Source organism: Octopus bimaculoides, chromosome 1 (genome assembly GCF_001194135.2).
Source record: "Octopus bimaculoides isolate UCB-OBI-ISO-001 chromosome 1, ASM119413v2, whole genome shotgun sequence".
Lineage (NCBI taxonomy): Eukaryota > Metazoa > Mollusca > Cephalopoda > Octopoda > Octopodidae > Octopus > Octopus bimaculoides.
In genome coordinates, this window is record NC_068981.1 from 157,286,754 (window position 1) to 157,309,792 (window position 23,039).

The window sequence follows — 23,039 nt, forward strand, 5'->3', positions numbered from 1 at the left end:
ATCGTTTAACATCCGCTTTCCATGCTAGCATGGGTTGGACGATTTGACTGAGGACTGGTGAAATCAGATGGCTACACCAGGCTCCAATCTGATCTGGCAGACTTTCTACAGCTGGATGCCCTTCCTAACGCCAACCACTCAGAGAGTGTAGTGGGTGCTTTTACGTGTCACCGGCACGAAGGCCAGTCAGGAGGTACTGGCAACGGCCACGCTCAAAATGGTGTATTTTACGTGCCACCTGCACAGGAGCCAGTCCAGCGGCACTGGCACCATCTCGCTCGAATGTCTTTACACGTACCACTGGCACAAGTGCAAGGAAGGTGATGCTGGGCACAGGTGCCATCACGATTTCGCTTCGCTTGCCCCAACAGGTCCCGAGTTTCGTGTCCTGCATAGGAGCCAGTCCAGCGGCACGGGCAACGATCTCACTCGAATGTCTTTACATGTGCCAGGAGGGCGACGCTGGGCACAGGTGCCATCATGATTTCACTTCGCTTGCCCCAACAGGTCTTCACAATGAAGACAACGTTGGCATGGGTGCCAGTCGTCCAGTTTAGTTCGATTTTTATTCCGATTCCGATTTCACTTGCCTCAACAAGTGGAGTTTTGTGTCCAATGAAGGAAGGTGGGTAATTTCGTCCATCCACCACATCTCAATATACAAACTCTACTAACACCTCACATTCTTTCCTTCCTTTATGTTAAGTTGTTCTTATGTATATTGACCATTTTATGCACTTGGTTTGGCCTGCACTATAAGCAGGCACAAGTGTGACTGTGTGGTAAGAAATTTGCTTCTCAGTCCCACTACATGGCACCTTGGGCAAGTATCTTCTACTATAGCTGACCAGAACCTTGTGTGCAGATTTGGTAAATGGAATCTGAAAGAATCCAGTTGAGTGTGTGTGTGTGTGTGTGTGTGTGTCCCACCACTGCTTGACAACCATTGTTGGTGAGTTTATGTCACCGTAACATAGCAGTCCAGCACAAGAGACTGATAGAATAAGTGCCAGGCTTAAAAAATAAGTACTGGAGTTGACTTTATCGACTAAAATTCTTGAAACTGGTTACTGAAACAAGTAAAAGACGTTTATAGAAATAAATGTTCTTATTTGACCCAAGATAACTAGTTTACGTCTTGTTCCAACCAATAAAGCCAAAAGAACACATACTGAGTACTCACTTTCTCATTCGTTGACAAAGAAAATAACAGATCATACTGATCCATGGACATAGCACATGCAGCCTGGTATATATTTTATTGGTCCCTTTCAAACTACTATGCTTTTGATTTAAAGCAATGGTTATCAACCAGGGTATACATGACCCTTGGGGGTCTATATAAGATTTTGCTGTTAAAATTTATCTGCAATAAATTGGTTATACTTCTACATTCATTATCATCATCATTGTCATTTAACGTCCACCTTCCATGCTAGCATGGGTTGGACGATTTGACTGAGGACTTGTGAACCAGATGGCTACACTAGGCTCCAATCTGATCCGACATGGTTTTTACAGCTGGATGCCCTTCCTAACGCCAACCACTCCGAGAGTGTAGTGGGTGCTTTTATGTGCCACCGGCACGAAGGCCAGTCAAGCGGTACTGGCAACGGCCATGCTCAAAATGGTGTATTTTACGTGCCACCTGCACAAGAGCCAGTCCAGCGACACTGGCAACGATCTCGCTCGAATGTCTTTATGAAAAACACCATTTGTATGAACAGTGAGTTTTTATTTACAATCAATGTGTACGTCAAGACAAGGGAATACATACTTACTCACCCATGTAATGGGCTTCTACTAGTTTATGTTGATCAAATTTCACTCACAAGGCAATGGTCAGCTTGCAGATATAGAAGACACCACCCAACAGCCAACCTAGTGAGGGTGAATCCCTAACCATATGATTCTGAAGAAAACTGCTCAACCATATGGCCATGTGTGTGTGTGTAATGGTATGGAGTGCATGTAGTTTCTTAGTGTATGCAGATGGGCAAGTATGGGAATGTAGTGATATAGGATAGTGGGTGAGTAGGAAAATGGTATGTAAACGAAATTATGTTGAATGTGAGCGGAAGGCATGGAGGGGATATATACATATACACACACACGCATATACATACATACATGCACACACACATATATGCATCCATACACTTAATAGTACACTGCTCATTTTTTAGGATAATTTATATGCAAAATTTTAGTCTGTAGAGTAAAGAAAGTAATAACATCATAGACTTGTCTTCATTAAAAATACTGATCTGATTAGTCACCCTCTAAGGTTACCCATTTTATGTCCACAGAAAGAGTAGTAGATTACAGGATCTATAATATAGGTTATTATAGTATATATATTAACCTAGGAATTTCTAAACCGGTTTGTCTAATTTGTATATCAGTACATGTGCTGTCAATGTGAATTCATTAATTAGATGAGGGATTAACAAAATCAGAAACTAGTCTCATTGGTCTCCCTTTTTTTCTACCCATGGAGGCAAAATGGTGGATGTACAGTTTCAATGGAGAAATAAAGTAAGCAATAATCAATGGTGAAACTCACATGATAATGGAAAATGGAACTTTAACTGTAATACTGATCAGGGTTACCTCGATCTATGTGAACTGTAGTAAACATCTATAGAACTGGTTATCATAGAGGTTATTAAATCTCCAACAGATAGTGTAGGACCTTAATACTCTCCAGATGTTTATCCTGCATCACTCATTTTGAAGTCAAACAAGGAGAATGTCCTGCGGTGTTTTTAGTTTCAGACACTTATTTGAAAAATTAGTTACAATGCTAAAAACTTTAATCCAGGCAAGCTAAATCAGATGATGATGATAATGATGATGATACCTACACAACAGAAATTTTACAACTACAAACATATTCTCTTATAATAACATTATACTTACATAAGAGATAGTTCACAATCCCAAATGTATACTACTAAACTAACACTATACTTACAAAACTGTAAGCATATTGAGTCATACTAAAACTATACTTAACAGTATACATTACAACTACAAACACATAATCTTAACTAATACTGTACTTACTCAAAAACCAGCATACCAACACAATCACATCCTCTTGTACTAACACTGTACTTACACAATTTAGTTGATATTATGCAATCACAAACATAACTATGCCAAAAGTCTCCAAACATACATGTAACATGCTTTCAATTGAACAACATTGTACCTACATCACTACTAACACATCAAGAATCAGAAAATTTCTGAACATAAATGAACAAAGCAGCAGAGTTTGATAGTAATGTGAAGAGGAGTGAGTGATGAAAAGAGGTGACTGGCAATCTGCTAAAGAAATGAAGATACATGACGTAAGAAATAAAATGCGAGAAAATAAACAAAAACAAACTGTTATTTACAAGAACTTCTTTATTAACTCAATAAATTGCTTTCCATATCCCCCCTACCAATTCAAATATTATTTATTTATAGTTTCTTCATAAAAACGAAGATAATTCTCGTGCCAAGTTAAAGTCTCCTGACCTTGAACTGCAAAGCTTGACCCTGTCTCCCAATGGAAAAAAAAAAAAAAATTAAATAAATAAAACTCTTCAAAAAAAAGGGAAGGGAGATGACTTGAAGGGTAAAACAAGTAGATAACTCACTGATATGCTAAGTAGAGTATTTGGTTGTTATGTGGTTGTCATGATCACAACAATCTTACTCATGTAAGCAGGAATGATCAGAGGTCAGAAAACTAAATAAAAAAAAAAAAAATTAAAAAAATATTACAGGAAACAATAAATTCTACGCTTTGTTAAAAAGTAAACGAACTCAGTATGAACAGTCGGTTTTCCTCTTTTTTGATCCAGCGCAGAAGTTTATTAATGGCTTGTATTGCAATTGTTTTCGTTACAAGTGGTCCAAAAACTGCATATAACTCAAATCCTTGAGTGATCTGGAAAAAAAAGGAACAAAATAAAGAATGAACTCCACAACATCATAAGAAATATAAATTAAAAAACAAAAAATAGTCTGTTACTATAGTTTGAAGGGTAATAGCAGTTAACTTGTATAGATCTGCTGTCATTGTAACTGGTCAAACACTTGATAGCAAGATATAGGTTGAGTATTGTTAATGTGTGTCATTTTTGAAATCTCAACTGTGACTGCATTGTATTCCCTAACAGGCAACGTTTGATTGCACAGAGTCAAAATACATTTGAATAGACTGTTGTTTTTCGACCGCAGGTTATTTTTGATTGAGTAGTACTATGGTAAATAAGATGCAATCAACCGGTCTCTTCTTTCAGATAGGCACAGGCATAACTGTATGGTAAGAAGCTTGCTTCCCAACCTCATGGTTCTAGGTTCAATCCCACTGAGTGCCATCTTGGGCAAGTGTCTTCAGCTATAGCTTCAGGCTGACCAAAGCCTTGTGAGTGGATTTAGTAGACAGAAACTGAAAGAAGCTTGTTGTATGTGTGTGTATGTGTGTGTGTGTGTGTATCTTTGTGTCTGTGTTTGTCCCCACCACCACCACCACCACTTGAGAACTGGTGTTGGTGTGTTTATATCTCAGTAACTTAGTAGTACAGCAAAAGAGACCAATAGAATAAGTACCAGGCTTAAAAAAATAAATATATGGGGTCGATTCACTTGACTAAAATTCTTCAAAGTGGTACCCCCGGATGGCCACAGTCTAATGACTAAAACAAGCAAAAGGTAAAGATAGACCATGCCACTGTTTAGCTGAGAACCACATTACACATTCTAACATGCAATGATGCATTATATGGGGCAACAGTGTGACGTATTCTCTTCACTATCTAGTTAATATCTGTATGGCAATTGTTGTTTTTGTTTAGTTACAGGTTATTCCTGAACAAAAAAAATCTATGATTCCAATTGTGACCCTCCTGTACTTTTCTATACCAGGAATATATCCTTTATTTGTGATAATATAGTATGATTTGAGCAAAATTTGGCTGCTATTTCAAGCAGATCAGTCAAACATGCAAAGACTCCAGTTTTTGGTTGTGGTTGTTCTTTAGGATGAATCATCCTATTTACAGTTGCTCAACAAACTATAACTAGCAGCCCGCTTTCCTTCAAATGTCTTAAAAATGGATTATGAGGGGCCTACTATATAAATGTGGACACATAGTGTAGAATGTAGAGCTACGGAGTAGACTGTGTTAGATGCAGAGTGGTAGAATAGCAGCCATAGTATGTTGTATTCAGATATCTGACAAATTTAAGAATTTCTTCAGCAGCTCATGTGAAAAAGGACAAGGTTGATTTCTTTCTCTCTTCATAAGCAAAACTCTGACAATTCATGATTTTTCACAGGAAAGATACAGTGGTTTCCATTGCTTTCTGATTGTTTATTCACTGTTTATTCTGCTAGTCTCCTGCTATTCTGTGCTAACTCTTGAAGCAAAGAACTTATGTAAACCTTTAGGCAGGTGGATTGGATCACATAATATCAGGAGTTGTCACACAAAAGTAAGCTCACATAATACACGTCTAACAACTAGCCCTTCCCTTAGTCTTGTATGCTTTAGCCACAGAACTGTTTGTTTGCTATTTTATCCATAACTGAGGATCTTGTTATGTACTACCATATTAGGCCAGAGAAGACTCGGGAATAGTGGTAACTAAGGAGAAACTCCAAATTCTTGGAGTCTTACTGCCAGATGCAGTCTAATGTCTCTTCAGGTAAACAAGATTAGTTACTTTAAAAACCTAGCATAGCATGATTTGGGAAAGGAAATCTATTTTATGACCATCTCATGATGTTGTTTTTGTTTATAAGATCAGATACAAGATACAATGGGTTAAGAATTGCATCAAAAATCATTGCAGTCTGTTGCTAATACAGGTATAATGTACTGTCTAGTCCAAAGTTAGTCCTGATCCAGTAGACCTATAATCAAATGAGTTCTGGTCATGATGTCTTTTTCAGATATAGTGAATTCAGAACATTAACCAATGTGTTCTTCCTTTCTTTTTCTTTAAACAAAAGTAGAGTGTGAGCAACGGGAAATTTAGCTGCTATTCCTAGTAAGAAGTGTGACAATTTTGTGGCATCTTCCTTTGCTGAAATTGTATCTGTGCTGCTGTTTAGCCCCAGGTAAAGCCTGATAGAGTAGACCTATGATCAAAGGCTCCAGTTAAGAACATAATGTCATTTGTAAAGTAAAGATTGATTACATTATCCATTGTCTACTCACTTTACGATGACAGTAAGATCTAAAGGAATTTCGCTGTTTTTCTAGTAGGAGGATCACTTGTTGGCTCAAATACATAAATACCATTGTTGTTTGGCTCCAGATAAGCCCTAAATGAGTAGACCTATCATTAAAAGTATTTCAGTGATGACCACCTAATCTTAGGGGTATGAAAGATTACACTATTTAAGGTGTTGTTTCCTTATTCAAGAGAGCGATAGAGGTGAGATTTAAGAGCAATTTAGTTACTATAATTTTAGTAGGTTGACTAACCACTTACAGGCTCCTCGTTGGCTTGGTGAGCAGGAGGTAGTCGTTTGATAAAGAGTGTTTCATCAACAATATTACTGTCATAGGTCTGCTAGAGTAGAACAGGCCAGGTTACCAAACAGCAACATCAACATGTTTATAGGGTTGATATTTTGTCCAACTTATTTCATTTAATAAACGAAAGTTTATCAATGTTTATCACCACTAGTTTCCTCTAATTTTTTAAAAAATTGATTGCATTTCAGAAATGGATAATTTTCCTACCATCACCTAGTTTAACACACTGTGTCAAAAATATAATAGTGCTACCAGCAGTAAATGAAATTGCTTGTCTAGACTCTATAAGGCTTATACATTCCATTGTATGTTGGAATATTTTGAAGTAACTCACAAATCACCTTCAGAATAGTTTGTTACATTTTTATTTAGGAGCAAAAGTAAAAATATTAATGATAGACAGCTTAAAAATGCTGCATCAAAATAAACAGTAGAGAAATAGAAATAAAATGAGTAAATTTTTGGAGAAACTGAGAATTTAAGAGAGAAAGATTGGAGTGGGCAGAGTATAAGATTTGATGAAGAGGCATGGTTTTATCATTCGTTTCCAAAATTCTGTGAAAATATGTCTGTCCACGGAGAAATATTATCTTGTTTGAAAATAGGTGAGGGTTGGCAACAGGAAGAGCATCTGTGTGTAGAATAGCTGCCTTAGTAAACTCAGTTGAACCCATGCAAGCATGGAAAAGGACGTTAAAATGACAATGTTTTTCAATCTGTTTACAATGATGTCATTCCAAAATCATATATCTTAATCTGTATTAACGCTAGTTAGGCTTTCAGGAATTTATTTGTACATTAAGACTGTAGCTGAACGTAAGAGTAAAAAAAAAACTGAATATGAAAGAATAATTAATAAATTAAAGTAATATACATGAAAAAAAGCAAAAAAGCATTCTTTTCGAGCTTATTGTGAGAGTAAACGATGCAAGGGAAATAACTCACCCAACCAATAAGAGTTTCGTGTGCGCCCACGTGATACAGAAGTTTCAATGGTCTACTGCTACTGTGAATTCTGTGATGGAGATACTGGTAGAGACCAAACAGACGGTCCTGTTCTTCCTGACTGAGATATGGAGCTTCCAGCTCAGGGCTGGTATATTGTGCTGAGTTGCGAGACTTGTATAGGAAATGACGTAAGCCTGAGATAGCACACTGTTTGATGCTGTAACTGTTTCTTGATAGTGAATCACTGATGGCTTGCAGACAGTTGGACTTTTGTAGTTTCTGTAGATAAATTAGATGTAAACAACTGAATCAACAGCTAATACAGCAACAATAGTAAAAATATATTATTTTAAAACTTTATTCTTCCAATGCTATTTTACAATATTTTTACAAATAGATGTCTTTATAACAGCTCCGCACTATGTGGCAAAATGTAATTTAAGCCTGCTTAAATATGCAACAGAAAAGTTTGAATTTACAGATATATGGCCAGTACATCACTTTAAATTTACTATTTATATATTTTTTTTTTGTAGATAAATCAGACGTAAGCAACTGAATCAACAGCAATAACAGTAAAAGTATATTATTTTTAAACTTTATTTTTCCAATGCTATTCTTGAATATGTTTACAAATAGAGGGTCTTTGTTAAAACTACCCACCATGTGGTAAAATGGAATTTAAGCTTACTTAATTTGAAATAGAAATGTTTGAATTCACAGATATATGATCAGTGCAACATTTTGAATTTACTACTCATATTTTATTCACATGGCTTCAAAGGTAATTATGACATCTCAAACAGCTGAGCAACATAAATCATAACTTACCTGCTTAATCTTGCTTTTACAATCTGATAAAGTGAAGAAAGAATCTCTGTCTACAGTCAGTAAAAATAGACAGGTTTGGCAGCTTTCATCCAGGTAGGAGACGTGTGCTTGCAGAAAACCACTACAGTAGGAAACAAGATACATGCTTGTTAAAGTAGACAATTAGAAAAGAAGTTGAATTTTACAGGGCTGTAAGCAATAACCAAAACCAGGATTTGAGTGAAGAAAGTATTATTGGATAGCCCTTAATAGATGAAGTTAATTAATTACATATTAGTGTGAAACCCGACGGTCTAGTGCAATGTTTCTCAAGATGGTGCATGGCAATATTTTACTTGGCATGTGACTTTAGAATGTGGCTTAAGTAAGTAACAAGTGAATACAACTTGCAATAAAGTTTTAATTCTTTTGATATACTTCATTCATGGTGAAGTTGCACATTTAAAAAAAAAAATAAAAGTGAGGCATGGAATACAAAGGTTGAGAAATACTGGTCTAGTGCTTCTGATATGTAATATTTCACTCAAGAAAGGCAGTGAACTGGTAGAAATTCTAGCATGCCAGGCAAAATGCTAAGCAGAATCTTGTCCATCTTTATGTTTTGAGTTCAAATTCCACCAAGGTTGACTTTGCCTTCCATCCTTTCGGGGTTGATAAAATATACCAGTTGATCCCTGATGGGGGTGGGTATGTAATCGACTTACTCCACCACCCAGAATTGCTGGCCTTGTGCCAAAATTTGGAACTAATATTTCACTGAAGAGCCAATGAGGGAACCTCTACAACACAGTTCCTCGAAACTACTTTTACTTGTGGCCTACTTTAGGACAAGTTAAAGTAGGTTGGGATGCTTGATGTATAAAATAAAACATTAAATGATGTTTAGATATCTAAGCTTCATCATCATCATCATCGTTTAACGTCCGCTTTCCATGCTAGCATGGGTTGGACGATTTGATTGAGGACTGGTGAACCAGGTGGTCACACCAGGCTCCAATCTGATTTGGCAGAGTTTCTACAGCTGGATGCCCTTCCTAACACCAACCATTTAAACAACAGAAAATTATTAAGTACTTATTTCTTCAGTCAATAAATGAAACAGAGTTATCAAAGACCTCATAGTTTGAATTTCAATTGCATTTTCCACATATTCAAATACATTTTTGCAGCACACATAGGTATGCCTAGCAGTACACTAGTATGCTCTGTTGCACTATTTTAGAACCAGGGCTCTGTGCAGTTGATCAATTTGCAAGAAACAGTAGCTACATTCCCCTTAAACCATACACTACCACCTTAAAAGAAAGGACACATTAAATAATGTAGTCCTGGATTTACAAAAGCAAAAAAAGAAAAAGTGCAGGCATGACTGGATGGTTAAGAAGCTTGCTTCCCAACCATTTGGCTTCAGGTTCATTCTCACTGCACAACACAGCACCTCAGGTAAGAATCTTCTACTAAGAATTGTGAGTAGATTTGGTAGACAGAAACTAAAAGAAGCTCATTTATCTCTCTATATATAAAAATGAGAATGTTTGTCTGTGTGTGTCTGGCTGTAGGAATCCCTAAAACTCGAGAACTACCTAACCGATTTTGTTAAAATTTTATATATGCCTTACTTACGGTCCATGCAGGGTCATGGGCCAAAAAAATTTTCAACTTCTTGCCTAATGCGAGCCCAGAGCAATATCTTATCTCTTACACTATTTCAGTATTACGTGTCAAAAGTGAAACAATAACATCTCTCTATTGCAATGTGAGATACTTTCACTATTAAAGTGAAACTATTACCTCACATATATATATACATGCATACATACATACATACATATTCGTCATAAGCACTCTACCCCTTCTACTAATAACTGTTGGGAACCCTTTCAGACCTGCCTTACATTCGAACCAGAATCTCAAAAACATTGTCCCCTTACATCTCGTTCTCAATTCATTCCCACGACAGGGAAATAAAACTTACTTCTCACAACAGGACAATGGAAGATGGTAATAAACATTAACCACATGCTACCTTGTCAAATGAAATATATTGTCATCCACAATATATGCACAAGACATTTTGACACTTGGTGATGGCAAGGTGCCTCTCGATGCTGCAGGAGAAATGGAAGTGTGGCCATTTTTCTCTGTTGTTAATTCTGTGGATGAGCTCAAACACAAAGTCTTTCATAACTTCACAGAAAACTACCAAAATCACAATTGGCTGTGTGAAAGAGCAATATTAGCTCCAAAAAACGTTGCTGTTAAAAAAATAAATCAACAGCTAATGCATTCTCTTCCCAGCACTCTTCACACTTACAAGTCTGTTGATACAGTTCCAGATAAAAATGAAGTGGTGAACTATCCTCCTGAATTTCTCAATTCGTTGGAGCCTCCTGGACTACCTCCCGACATTTCAGCACTTGAAGTTGGAACTCCGGTAATGCTACTCCACAATCTGGAACAACCAAGACTTTGCAATGGAACACAACTGGTGAAAAAGAAAATGATGTCACAAGTTATCGAGGCTATCATTCTTTCTGGATGTGGAAAAAATGATGACATCTTCATTCCAAAAATTCCTCTTACTCCATCAGGAGCAGAAATTTCATTTATGTTCAGAAGACTGCAATCCCCGCTTCACGTCAGTTTTGCCATGTCCATTAACAAATCTCAGGGTCAAACCCTCTCTGTGGCTGGTCTTCTCTTGAAAGAGCTCTGCTTCTCGCATGGACCACTGTATGTTGGCTGCTCAAGAGTGGGAAGCAAGAAAAACCTCTTTACATATGCTCCACAAGGAAAAACAAGGAACGTTGTTTACAACAAGGTGTTATAATCACAGCAGCTAGGATATATGTACATGATCACCTTTTTTTTTACCAAACTTCATGTACTTTCATGTATTTATATTGATATACATATATGTGTGTGTTTGTGTGTGTATCAATATATATATGTGGAGGCGCAATGGCCCAGTGGTTAGGGCAGCGGACTCGTGGTTTCGATTCCCAGACTGGGCGTTGTGAATGTTTATTGAGCGAAAACACCTAAAGCTCCACGAGGTTCCGGCAGGGGATGGTGGCGAACCCTGCTGTACTCTTTCACCACAACTTCCTCTCACTCTTACTTCCTGTTTCTGTTGTGCCTGTAATTCAAAGGGTCAGCCTTGTCACACTGTGTCACGCTGAATATCCCCGAGAACTACGTTAAGGGTACATGTGTCTGTGGAGTGCTCAGCCACTTGCACGTTAATTTCACGAGCAGGCTGTTCCGTTGATCGGATCAACTGGAACCCTTGACGCCGTAAGCGATGGAGTGCCAACAACAACAACAACAACATATATATATATATATATATCTACATTGCTTGCCAACTAATGTTGGTATGTTTACGTCCCCATAAATTAGTAGCTTCATAAAAGTGACCAATAGAATGAGTACTTGGGATTAATTTGTTTGACTAAAGGCAATGCTCTAGTAACGCCACAGTAAAAGACAAGAATAAACAAATATTTCACTCCTGAGCAACGCCGTGTGTGTTTATCCACTCTTATCTTGACATCACATGATGGCTCAGGAGAAACATTACCTTGCAAGGATGGTAGCCGAGCTGGAGCACCGCCTCAAAGGGTTTTAGTCAAACAAATTGCTCCTTGTGTTTATTTCTTAATACCTAGTATTTATTCTATAGGTTCCTTTTGCTGAACCACTAGGTGAAGGGGACTTGACAAACAAACACACACACACATATAATCAAAGGGCGTCTTCCAGTTTCTCTGTCTGCCAAATCTATGCAGAAGGCTTTGGTTGGCCTGGGGATGAAGTGAAGAACAGAGAGCAAAGAAAATGACAAAGTTAGAAATACCTTGAATCAAATTTGGGTAGACATATTGGTGTCCATGATTCCGCTGCCTTGAAAGACTCTGATGCATTGACAAGGTTAATAATAAGATGGAGATCCACTGGATGTAGGAAGTATTTTTTCATTCGGACTAATGTTACTAACTGACTGCTGGCAATGATAAGGGCAAAAACTAGATCCTGCAAACAGAAGTTGAAGTGGTTAGTTTTTAGAACAGTAAGTATTCAGTGAATTTTATGTTATTATTTCAGGGAAGGTAACTTTGCTGTCAAAACGGTGAAGACGTTTAAAGAATAAAACTGGTGTTCATTTAAAAGCTGTTGAAGGAAATAAACATTGGGAACAGAAGAAAAAAAAAAAAAACATATGCAATTAGGTTATTAAATTAAGGGCTGTTTTCAAGAATTACCAGTGTTTAACACTAATTATAAACATTTTGTCAGTAATGCAAGTTATATAACATATACGAGGGGGTGCTGAAAAGTTCTTGGCTATTGGTAAAAGAAAATACAGGAGGATTAGTTAATTATGATTTTATTCAACATATTCCTCTCTCAGATTCACACACTTATTGCAGTGGTCCGTCTATCTTTCTAAGCCCTGTAAAAGAACTCAGAAGATTGGGCCTCTAATCAGGCTTTTCATGATATCCCTAAAGCCAGGAGCTTTTCAGCACCCTCTTGTATATAAAACAAAACAATAAATGACCATATCGTAATGTATAAAGACATATGAACTTCATTATGAATACATTTTATTTGCAATGTGCACCTAATGTACCTGTAATCTACACATATTGTGCATGAACACATTATACATGTAATATTTATGTCATTATTGGCGTTAGGAAGGGTACTTGGTGTCAACGGCAGTTCCAGAAATTCCAAGCTGGAAGCTACAGCCTAGAAGATGACCTTTGTCCTGGAAGATCTGTAGAGCTCAACAAGGACGTCCTACAAACCCTGGTGGAACAAAACCCCATTGTAACAGAGAAGCTTGGATTTGGTCATTTAACCATTCATCAACACCTGCATGCCATTGGGAAAGTCAGCAAATTGGATCAATGCTTTCCTCACAAACTTTCTGAGTCTAATTGCACACAGAGAGTGAATGTGTACTCTTCTTTGCTGCAATGTCTCATGAATGAACCTTTTTTGGACTGAATAGTAACTGGTGATGAGGAAAGGGTTCTCTATAAAAATGTAAAGTGCCGAAGACAGTGGGTGGGGAAAGGAGAAACACCAGCACCCAAGGCAAAAGAATGTTTTCACCCATGTAAGGTGTTGTTATCTGTTTGGTGGGATATAAAAGGTTTAGTCCACTTTGAACTTTTAGGCCCAAACCAAACAGTAGCAAAAACTTTAGAAGGAAAATGACTTCTTTGGTTTCAAGATGAAAGGTGTTCTTCCATCAGGATAATGGTCAGTCACATACAGCAAGGATGACATTCCAAAGGCTAGAGCAGTTTGAATGGGAAATGATGCCCCCACCCACCATATTTGCCAGACATTGCTCCATCTTATTATCATTTATTCTGCAGTCTTCAAAATCATTAGGACAGAAAAAATATGAATTCTGTAGATGAGGTCAGAACAGTTGTGGAGGAGTATTTTTCATCATGGACAAGTGAACTTTGGAAAAGGGGCCTTGCAAGTCTACCAGATAGATGGAGGAGCATTGTAGAAAGTGAAGGAGAGTATATTTTAGATTATAAAAAGAACTTTGTTTATCTTAATTTTGAAAAATAAAAGAAGTGTAAAAAAACCGCATTATTTATGGGATGACCAATATATATATATATATATATATATATATATGAATACATCATGTAAATGAATATAAGGGTGACGGTGAATAAGTTCTTCTTGTTTCAATAGCATCTCATAATGGTAGGTAAAGTAACTGTGATGCAACCCAAGGGCAACCAAAATTGAGTTTATGAACAAATAAATCTAAGTGTCCTGTCCAACAGTTTGGTATCCTGCTGTGTTAAGTTGACCATGAACAAATGATTTCCTTTGAAGTAGAATGCTTACACGCATAAGAGATAAGGAATTCTTCCAGTCTATAAATTTACATTACAATCTTAGAACGATCATCGATCTTCTTTGTAAAAGTCAAGACATGTCTATGTTAAAGAATGGAGTGCTTGAGTGGTTTGTTTATTTCATATTTTGTTTTCTTTTACTTCCATTAATTTATTTTGGACAGTTTATTTATTTTATACTTTATATTTTTGATTTTTATTTCTATTATTTTTATTTTGGGTATTTTTTTAATATTTTGTATCTCATTGTATTTCTGTGTTGCCCTTTGTCAATGGAGGGTCGGTAGTTTCATAAGAATGTGAGGGGAGAGTAATAGCTGGTTAAGGATGTGATTAGAGGTGGGTGAGAATGACTAGATATGTGAGGTGTTAAGATGGAATATAGCAGAGAAGTGATATCAAAAGGCACAATGAAGAGCTGTTTGGCGAGAATAGTAAGAGAAGGGAAGGGAGGATAATGAGAATAAAGGACAGAAGATTCCAAAGTGAGGAAGTGACTAGTATTGCATTAAAAATGACAAGAGAGAAATTAACTAATAACATAATGCAAACATCAACAAACAAACAAAATTGTGAGATGAAATTAACAAAGTGAAATAAGCTTTAGTGTTTCAATTCTGATGTTGTGATGAAAGGAGGAAGAGGAGTAGCAGTAAACATTACCTTCACTTTACAATGCTGCACAATGGCCTGAGCTATAGTATCACGAATTGATCCTTCGAGGGGCAGACATCGGACAGCCCCGAGTAAGAAACCAGGCTCACTGTCCATCATATTGAGTAAATTGTCGATAAATTTCTCAGCACCACTAAGAAGACGCCGGAGGTCAAAGTTGTGTCGCTGTTTGAAGATCTTGGCCAATTGACTGAGAGTAAGGACACTGATGATCTGATTGTAGACGTAGGACAGTTGCAGGAGTAGCTGGTGGGTGGAATCAGGACCACGAGAGACACCAACTAGAAAGAGGTGTTCTCGAAGAAGGAAGACAAATCGATGATCTCCAGCTACGATACATCGGATGCTGTCCTTCTCAGAGTTTGTAACAAATGAAACCAAAGCTTGCATGACTCCCATCAAAGTAACTAGATTATCTTCATTGCCAAATCTGCAAAGAGAAATCAATATGATCATCACCATATGTAACTATTTTTATCTTAGTGAATAAAAATTTAATCTATTTAGGTTCATAATAATAATGTCTAATATATAAAACAGAGATGTGTGCATATTTACTTTTCATGCGAAAACTGCTTCACCAATTACTTCCATACTTGTGATGTATGAATAATTTGACCTCGAACATATAATAGGGTCTTCATTTGATTTTTTTTATTTAAAATTATTATTCACATCTTTCAAAGATTTTAATATTTTTGCTTCCAGTTTTCTAGCATCAGTGATGTAACATACCTCTCTATCTCTTTCTCTCTGTAACATATCTCTCTGTCTATGTCTCTTGTTTTCACTTGTCTAAGTTTTGAATCACTATTTACAAACAAATGATGATAAATTACTGAAAGAAGTTCACAATTACTGATGTAAGTAATTTCATAATTTACTGACAGAAGTATCTGCATAAATTTCACTTCAATCCATATGTCATGTGTTTTTCTGTCATTGACGGTTTCTTTCTGGTTCCTTTGCTAATGGCTCCTTGGTTCACTGAGTGACAAATTTCACTTCAACCCATACAATACTTTATTTTCCATTAAAATTTCTTATTTACTTTCTGCCCATCGTATTAAGAAACATAATTTCCGTTACCAAGTTATTTTCATTGTTTACTATCTTCTGCACTCATGTATTTCTGTATACATATATAACCATACGTAGAAGGAAAGTGTCAAATTTGTTGACATAACTACAGATTTCTGCCCCCCACCCCACAAATTTTGATGATTATAACATTCAGAAAAATGGATATTTTTTAATAAAATTTGCTACGAATATGTGTTATATCATGTCCATTTGGAATATATAAAATTTGGGAGAGGGGGTGGGGAATTTCTGAAAATTCACCGGAGTCTACTTCAATTCGTCTTAACTTTCAAGAAAATGGATATTATTTAATGAAATTCTCTACAAATATACCTTGGAATATTATTACATTAGCAACTTTTAGTATTGACATAAAAACGGCGAAGTCTCCCCTGTATAATTTCTATGTTTTCATTTCAAGTTTTAATTTGCAATTTGTAAACAACTACCATAAATTACTGAAAGAAATATTTACTAAGTTCACAGATTTAAATATTCCATAAAAGATAGTTTTCAATGTGCTTTTATTTATACGATTTTTTCATTCCATATCCACCTCATTCATTGTTTGCAATGTTCTCTCTCTCTCTCACACACACACACACTCCAGGTTTGATTTCTTTATTACACAAATATCAAGTTTAAATTTTGCAATTCAACATGGGGCGTCCAAAAAATATGAGCATTAATTCATTAATTTACGTAAATTTTTTTATTTCTTTTCTTTTCTGTGCTCTGTTCAGCTCTATGTATTTATAAGTCACACACACACACGTTTTTGTAGGTACGTTTGTATACATTTATGCATGGTGTGTGTCTGTGTGTGAGTGAGTGAAGAAGCGTGTTGTCATGTATTTGTACATACATAAATACATATGTATACATCTTTTTTGTATGTATATGTGTGTGTGTGAGTGAGAGAGAGAGAGAGAGAGTGATGTCTAAGTGGCACTCTCTCTCTCTCACACAAGATGTATGCCTATTTCTTTATGTATATACATATACATGACGACACACCCCTTCACTCACTGTCTGTCTGTCTCTCTCACACACGTCTATTTCATCTGATGTTCGATACTGTATATGAATCTGTTTGTGGGTGTGCAGTATTCCACAATCGTTTGAAAAAAGCAGAGGAATTCTTTTTCTTGATGCTCCTGGTGACACAGGTAAAACATTTGTAACATTGCTTCTGTCCAAAGGCAACAAAAATAAAAAAAATTGCAGTTGCTGTACCATTGTATGGCTTTGCTGTCACCATTCTCCCAGGAGGACGAACAGCTCATTCTGCTTTTAAATCACCACTAAACCTAGTCACAGGTGACAGTCTAATTTGTAACATAAGCTATGATTCAGGTTCAGCAGAAGTGTTGTGCTAATGCCACCTTATCATTTGGGATGGATGCACCATGTCACATAGAGGTGCAATGGAAGCTCTTGATAAGACCTTACAGGACATCAGAGGCAACAATAAATTTATGGGAGGAGTTACATTAATTTCATCAGGAGACTTCAGACAGACATTACCAGTCATTCTGAGATAAACAACATCTGATGAAATAAAAGCATGCATTAAGTCTTCACACCTATGGAATAAAGTACTGAAATTCTCCTTCAATACTAACGTGCGAGCTTCATTACATGGGGACCAATGTGCAAAGCAGTTTTCAACCTGGCTCCTATAATTAGGAAATGGGAAAATATCATTTGATGGGAATGATGATATCAGTTTAGCTCATATTGCTATCACGGTGAATTCCCCAGCTGAATTGAAGAAAAGCATATTGCCAGACTTAAGTAATAATCATAATTCACAGAAATGGTTGTGTGAAAGGGCAATTCTTACTCCAAAAAATGAGACAGTAGCCAGAATTAACCATGAATTAATGGATAAAATTTCAACAGTCATTAATGAGTACAAATCAGTTGATTCAGTCCTTCATGAAAATCAAGCTGTTCATTACCCAACAAAGTTCTTTAATTCTCTTGAGCCACCTGGAATTCCTCTACATAAACTTTTTCTGAAGAAATTTAGATCCTCCTAAATTATGCAATGGGCAAGGTTGTGAAGACATTATCACCTAATGTGACAGAAGCTCCCATCATCACTGGATGTGCCTCTGGGGAAGCGGTTTCCATTCCAAGAATTCTAATCAAACCAACAGATATGCCCTTTCAGTTCAAACGAACACAATTCCCAGTGTGACTTTGCTTTGCAATGTCTATCAATAAAACTCAAGGTCAGTCTTTGAAATCTACTGGCTTGCTTTTCTCATGGTCATCTTTATTGGTTGCTCCAGGGTAGGTAGTTTGCAAGACTTATTTGTCTATGCTCCAAACCAGAAAACAAAGAATGTTGTTTACCCAGAAGCTATACATAATTTCCTTCAACATATGTGGTAGAATTTATCTCCTTTCATAAAAGTGGTAAATTTTATATTTTCGTTTATTATTATTATTATTATTTTGTATTACGAATTCAGAATTGATTTCCCAATTAAAGAATAAATTGTATCCCAATTGAAAAATAAATTGAATTTAGAATAACAAATTTCTATACAACATGTTTTGCTTTTTTCTTCTAATATGTAAGGAAAAGTTTCATTCCCGGGCAATGTTGGGTGCCTCTGCTAGTTGATCTAAATGAGAGAACTTATATGTGATTCTCCTACCCCACTGCTAATAATAAGCTACCATTTTCTTCAGTCTCATTTCATTATATCGTATTTGTTTTCTTCACAGGCTTGGATGAGTTTGAATGGCTATGGCTGTTACTACAGCAACTGTATGATACATGAAATGCCAGGCATATAACACAGATATGATAGCATTAAGTAATTACATTATGTACTGCAATATGTCAACAATAATGTCATTGGTTATAGGTTTCCAGTAGATCAATCAGTGCTACTTTAGTGTATGGTCTACCACAGTATCCATAGTTCATGCTGTGAAATGACCTAATCTGGGTTGGGATTAAGGTTAGGGTTTAGAGTTAGGGTTAGGTTTTAGGGTTTATGGTTAAGGTTAGCATTAGAGTTAGGAGTTAGAATTAAGAGTTAGTATTTGGGTTAAACTGTATGCTTAAGTGGCGCCAACTAATCATTGCTTCACAGCATACCTGATGGTAAGTGAGCAAAGGGAGTATCTATACCCTCAGCACAGAACAGATATCTAAATAGGCTTTGTTTGCACAGTGCTGTTTTTTTTTTTTGGTATACTCACACACATTCCAAGGTCTTTGCATAATTTATGTTTAATGAATTCCATTAATATAGCAGTAGTCAACTTGAGACTACATTAAAAGACTTGTCTAAAGTATTTCACAGTGGTATTGAACCTGAAACCATATGGTTAAGAATTGAGCTTCTTAAAAACAGTCATGCCTGTTTAGAGATGTAGTAATTCAAGATAAATACTATTCATGTGCATTAAAGATATTGTTTCTGGTGTTGTTTAGGTCCAGGTCAATCTATCCATAACTACCCTGTCTTTTCCTACATGCAGTAAACCCAGGATTACATTATCTATATCTTATTCTAAGACAGTGGGGTGTGATTTGAGGGCTATTTAGCTGCTTTTTCTAGCAGATCAAGCAACCACAAAGAGTCTCTCTCATGTAGTGTATACATGTACAGAGATATGGAAAAATCTGTGTGAAGGGAAGAATGTACTTTCAACAGCAGGGGTGTATGTGTGAGTGCATATGTTGTGCATGTATCTGTCTAATGTACTATCATAACTAACTAAAGAAGTGTAATAATTACATAGACATTACTATGTTTTTAATTTTTCATCTATAAAGGAGGCACAGTGACCATAGCTTTTACAGCTTTAGTAGATTTGAAATAAAGATAACTGTGGGAGTATTGAAAGTGTAACAACAACGTCTGCTTAAATTTACATCAGCTAGGTTAGCAGGAAAAAAAAAAAGATGGATTTGATGAGGAGATGGAAAAAGAGTGTATGTATTTATAACCAAACTCACCTGGAATATACTGGCTTCCCAGCTTCACTAAGTATGAAAACATGTTTTTTGTGATGGCGCCAAGCTGGGTGATTGACATCTTCACCATCACTGATGGTATCTGCTGACATGCGCATCCAGTTTGGTCCAGCACTACCCCCTGCATTGCTATCTGAAGACAAATTCATTTCTTCAATATTACTGATCACTTCTGCAGGTACACTTGTTTCCTGGGATTCAGGTTCTTCCTGCAAAAAACCATGGTATTGCATGCAATTAACAATTAAGGCAAGATAGAGACAGTGACATACACAAAGTCACTCATGATATTCTGATAGGGCTGAAGATATACGATACTCATTTTCATTTACTTGTTTCAGTCATTTGACTGTGGCCATGCTGGAGCACTGCCTTTAGTCGAGCAAATCGACCCCAGGACTTATTCTTTGTAAGCCTAGTACTTATTCTATCGGTCACTTTTTGCCGAACCACTAAGCTATGGGGACATAAACACACCAGCATCGGTTGTCAAGCGATGGTGGGGGACAAACACAGATACACAAACATATATATATACATATATACGACAGGCTTCTTTCAGTTTCCATCTACCAAATCCACTCACAAGGCTTTGGTTGGCCCGAGGCTATAGTAGAAGACATTAGCCCAAAGTGCCACACAGTGGGACTGAACCCGGGACCATGTGGTTGGTAAGCAAGCTACTTACCACATAGCCACTCCTGCGCCTAATGAATATAACAGTCTTGAAAGAGCCACTTAATATAAAATAAATAATATACCCTCTACTTGATGTATTGAGGACTTACTTTAAATGAAGTTCCTTCCATTCTAATAGAATCACCAACTACACACACACACACACAAACACACACTTACATGGCCATATGGTTCAGGAGTTTTCTTTAGAACCACATGATTGGGGGTTCATCCTCACTGGGTTGGCTGCTGGGCAGTGTTGTCTACTATATCTGCAAGCTGACCATTGCTTTGTGAGGGAAACTGGTAGAAGCCCATTGTATGCATTTGTGAGTAAGTGGGTTCCCACTACACAGTTTCCATCTGTCAAGTTCACAAGGTATAACTTCAGGCAATAATAGAAGATACTTGCTCAAGAGATGAGTAGGTGGCTTTATGCCAGGTGCTGAAGGCTGAAGTATGATAGACGACCAAGCACAGGTGTTTTGCTATAGAGAAGATACACGGTCATCATGCATTATATGAGAGTAAGTGAGAGTAGCTGGAAGGAAGATAAAGATGGTGGTGATAGGATACCAGAGTGTATGTACACTCAAAGTACAAGAAGGTGAGTATAGAAACTGGATAAGCAAGGGAGGAAAGGGCGGGTAATTTCGTAAGAGAAAGGGAAGGGAGTGACATATGGTTAGAAATAGGACTAGAGGTGGATGTAATGAGAGATGATAATAAATATCAGAATGGAGGGGAGAGGTGAGAGAGATAGAAGTGGCTCAGGATGGAGGAAGCAACAGGTGACAGCACAGGATGGCAGGAGAACTGCAGTGTCATAATCCTGTTGATAGATCAGAGAGTAAGAAGATGGTGTGCAGGTTGTGAGACTGAGGTGTCCAAGGTGGGACTGAACCTGAAATTGCATGGTTGGGAGGTAAACTTCTCTTAATCACACAACAGGGAATATATTTATATATATATTTATATATATATAAATATTAACAAGAAATAATTATGCAGCAAAGAAAACCAATATTAGTCAATGATTAATAGAATTTTAATTATACTACCAAGTATGGGAAACAACTCAGGACATGATTCAGTCTTATTATGACCTCATCAACAAAGCATATACTTTGTTGTATTTGCAGAGATAGTGATGGCAGAATCACTATGTAAGTACCCAATAATGTAAGTATATTGGAAAGCATAGAAAAATAGAATTATTTAGCGAATAAAAGTTGTTAGCTGGATGCCACGACGATTAGAACATGAAGTAATGATCATTTCAAAAATTAATCATTCTGTTAGTTATCCAAAACAGTAGCAAGTTCAAAAAGGCAACAAGAGGAACTCGACAAATGGAAGTTTTTAAAGTTTCAGTGATTAAAATACATTGCACTTTGCATCACATCCACTTCGTAGCAAGGCAGAGTTAATTAGTTTCCTTGTATAATAAACTACTTTTAAACAACAAGGAAATGGCTATGTGGTCACTTTCCCTGCTAGAAATAGCAGCCAAATCTATCTTAAATTACACTCTAGCATGATCTCTAGAGATAGTAGACAGTTTTTGTTACCTAGTTGAAGTGACCAAGTTAATAGTAATGTAGTGAACGTATGGTAACCAGAATAGGAACAGGCTTGAAAAAGTTCAAGGAGCTACTGCTGCTGTTAATAGCAAAAGTTTTCTCTCTCAGAATGAAAGGCAAGCTGAATGGTGTCTGTGTATGAAGCCCTGTCAATTTTCCCGCTTCTATGCCCTTTTTTATTCATCTTCTTGGACACCAATATGAAGTAACCACAAATATCTCCCACAGCAAATGTATCTTTACTCCTCCCATCATACATTAACCTCTCAACACCTCACATACAGTAACCACTGTCTATTCCCCTCTCAGAGAAAGGGGTTTTTTAGTCTTACAAGTTACAAGGCAATCTCACTAGTATTGGTGTCATTAAAAAAAGTGCCCAGTACCTGTTAACTAGGTGATGTTTGGAAAGGTATTCAGCCATAGAAACCATCGCATACACACATACATACATACATAGATGATGATGATAATCCTTTCTACTATAGGCACAAGGTTTGAAACTTTGGGGGAGGGAGTTAGTCGATAACACCGACCTCAGTGCTCAACTAGTACTTATTTTATAGACCCTGAAAGGATGAAAGGGTTCTTTCGATTATAGGCCCAGGGCCTGAAATTTTGTGACGAGGGGGCTAATCAATTACATCGACTCCAGTGTTTGACTGGTACTTATTTAATCAGCCCCAAAAGGATAACAGGCGAAGTCGACCTGGGCAGAATTTGTAGTCAGAACGTAATGACAAATGGAATGCCACTAAACATTTTACCTGGTGTGCTAACAATT

At 36.8% G+C, this 23,039-nt stretch overlaps 1 protein-coding gene across 2 annotated transcripts in view; it reads right to left on the reverse strand.

Moving 5' to 3' along the window:
- Positions 1-3,399: 3,399 nt before the first annotated feature.
- Positions 3,400-23,039, reverse strand: part of LOC106871415 (vacuolar fusion protein MON1 homolog A) — a 31,770-nt gene continuing 12,130 nt past the window's right edge. For both annotated transcript variants that reach the window (XM_014917843.2, XM_014917844.2), the window contains exons 2-7: positions 19,977-20,203; positions 14,894-15,335; positions 12,187-12,362; positions 8,328-8,448; positions 7,494-7,775; positions 3,400-3,946 (exon numbers count right to left, since the gene is read on the reverse strand). In XM_014917843.2, coding sequence (XP_014773329.1) covers positions 3,806-3,946; positions 7,494-7,775; positions 8,328-8,448; positions 12,187-12,362; positions 14,894-15,335; positions 19,977-20,203 — 1,389 coding nt within the window. In that variant the 3' untranslated portion in view covers positions 3,400-3,805. The remainder of the gene's footprint in view (positions 3,947-7,493; positions 7,776-8,327; positions 8,449-12,186; positions 12,363-14,893; positions 15,336-19,976; positions 20,204-23,039) is intronic.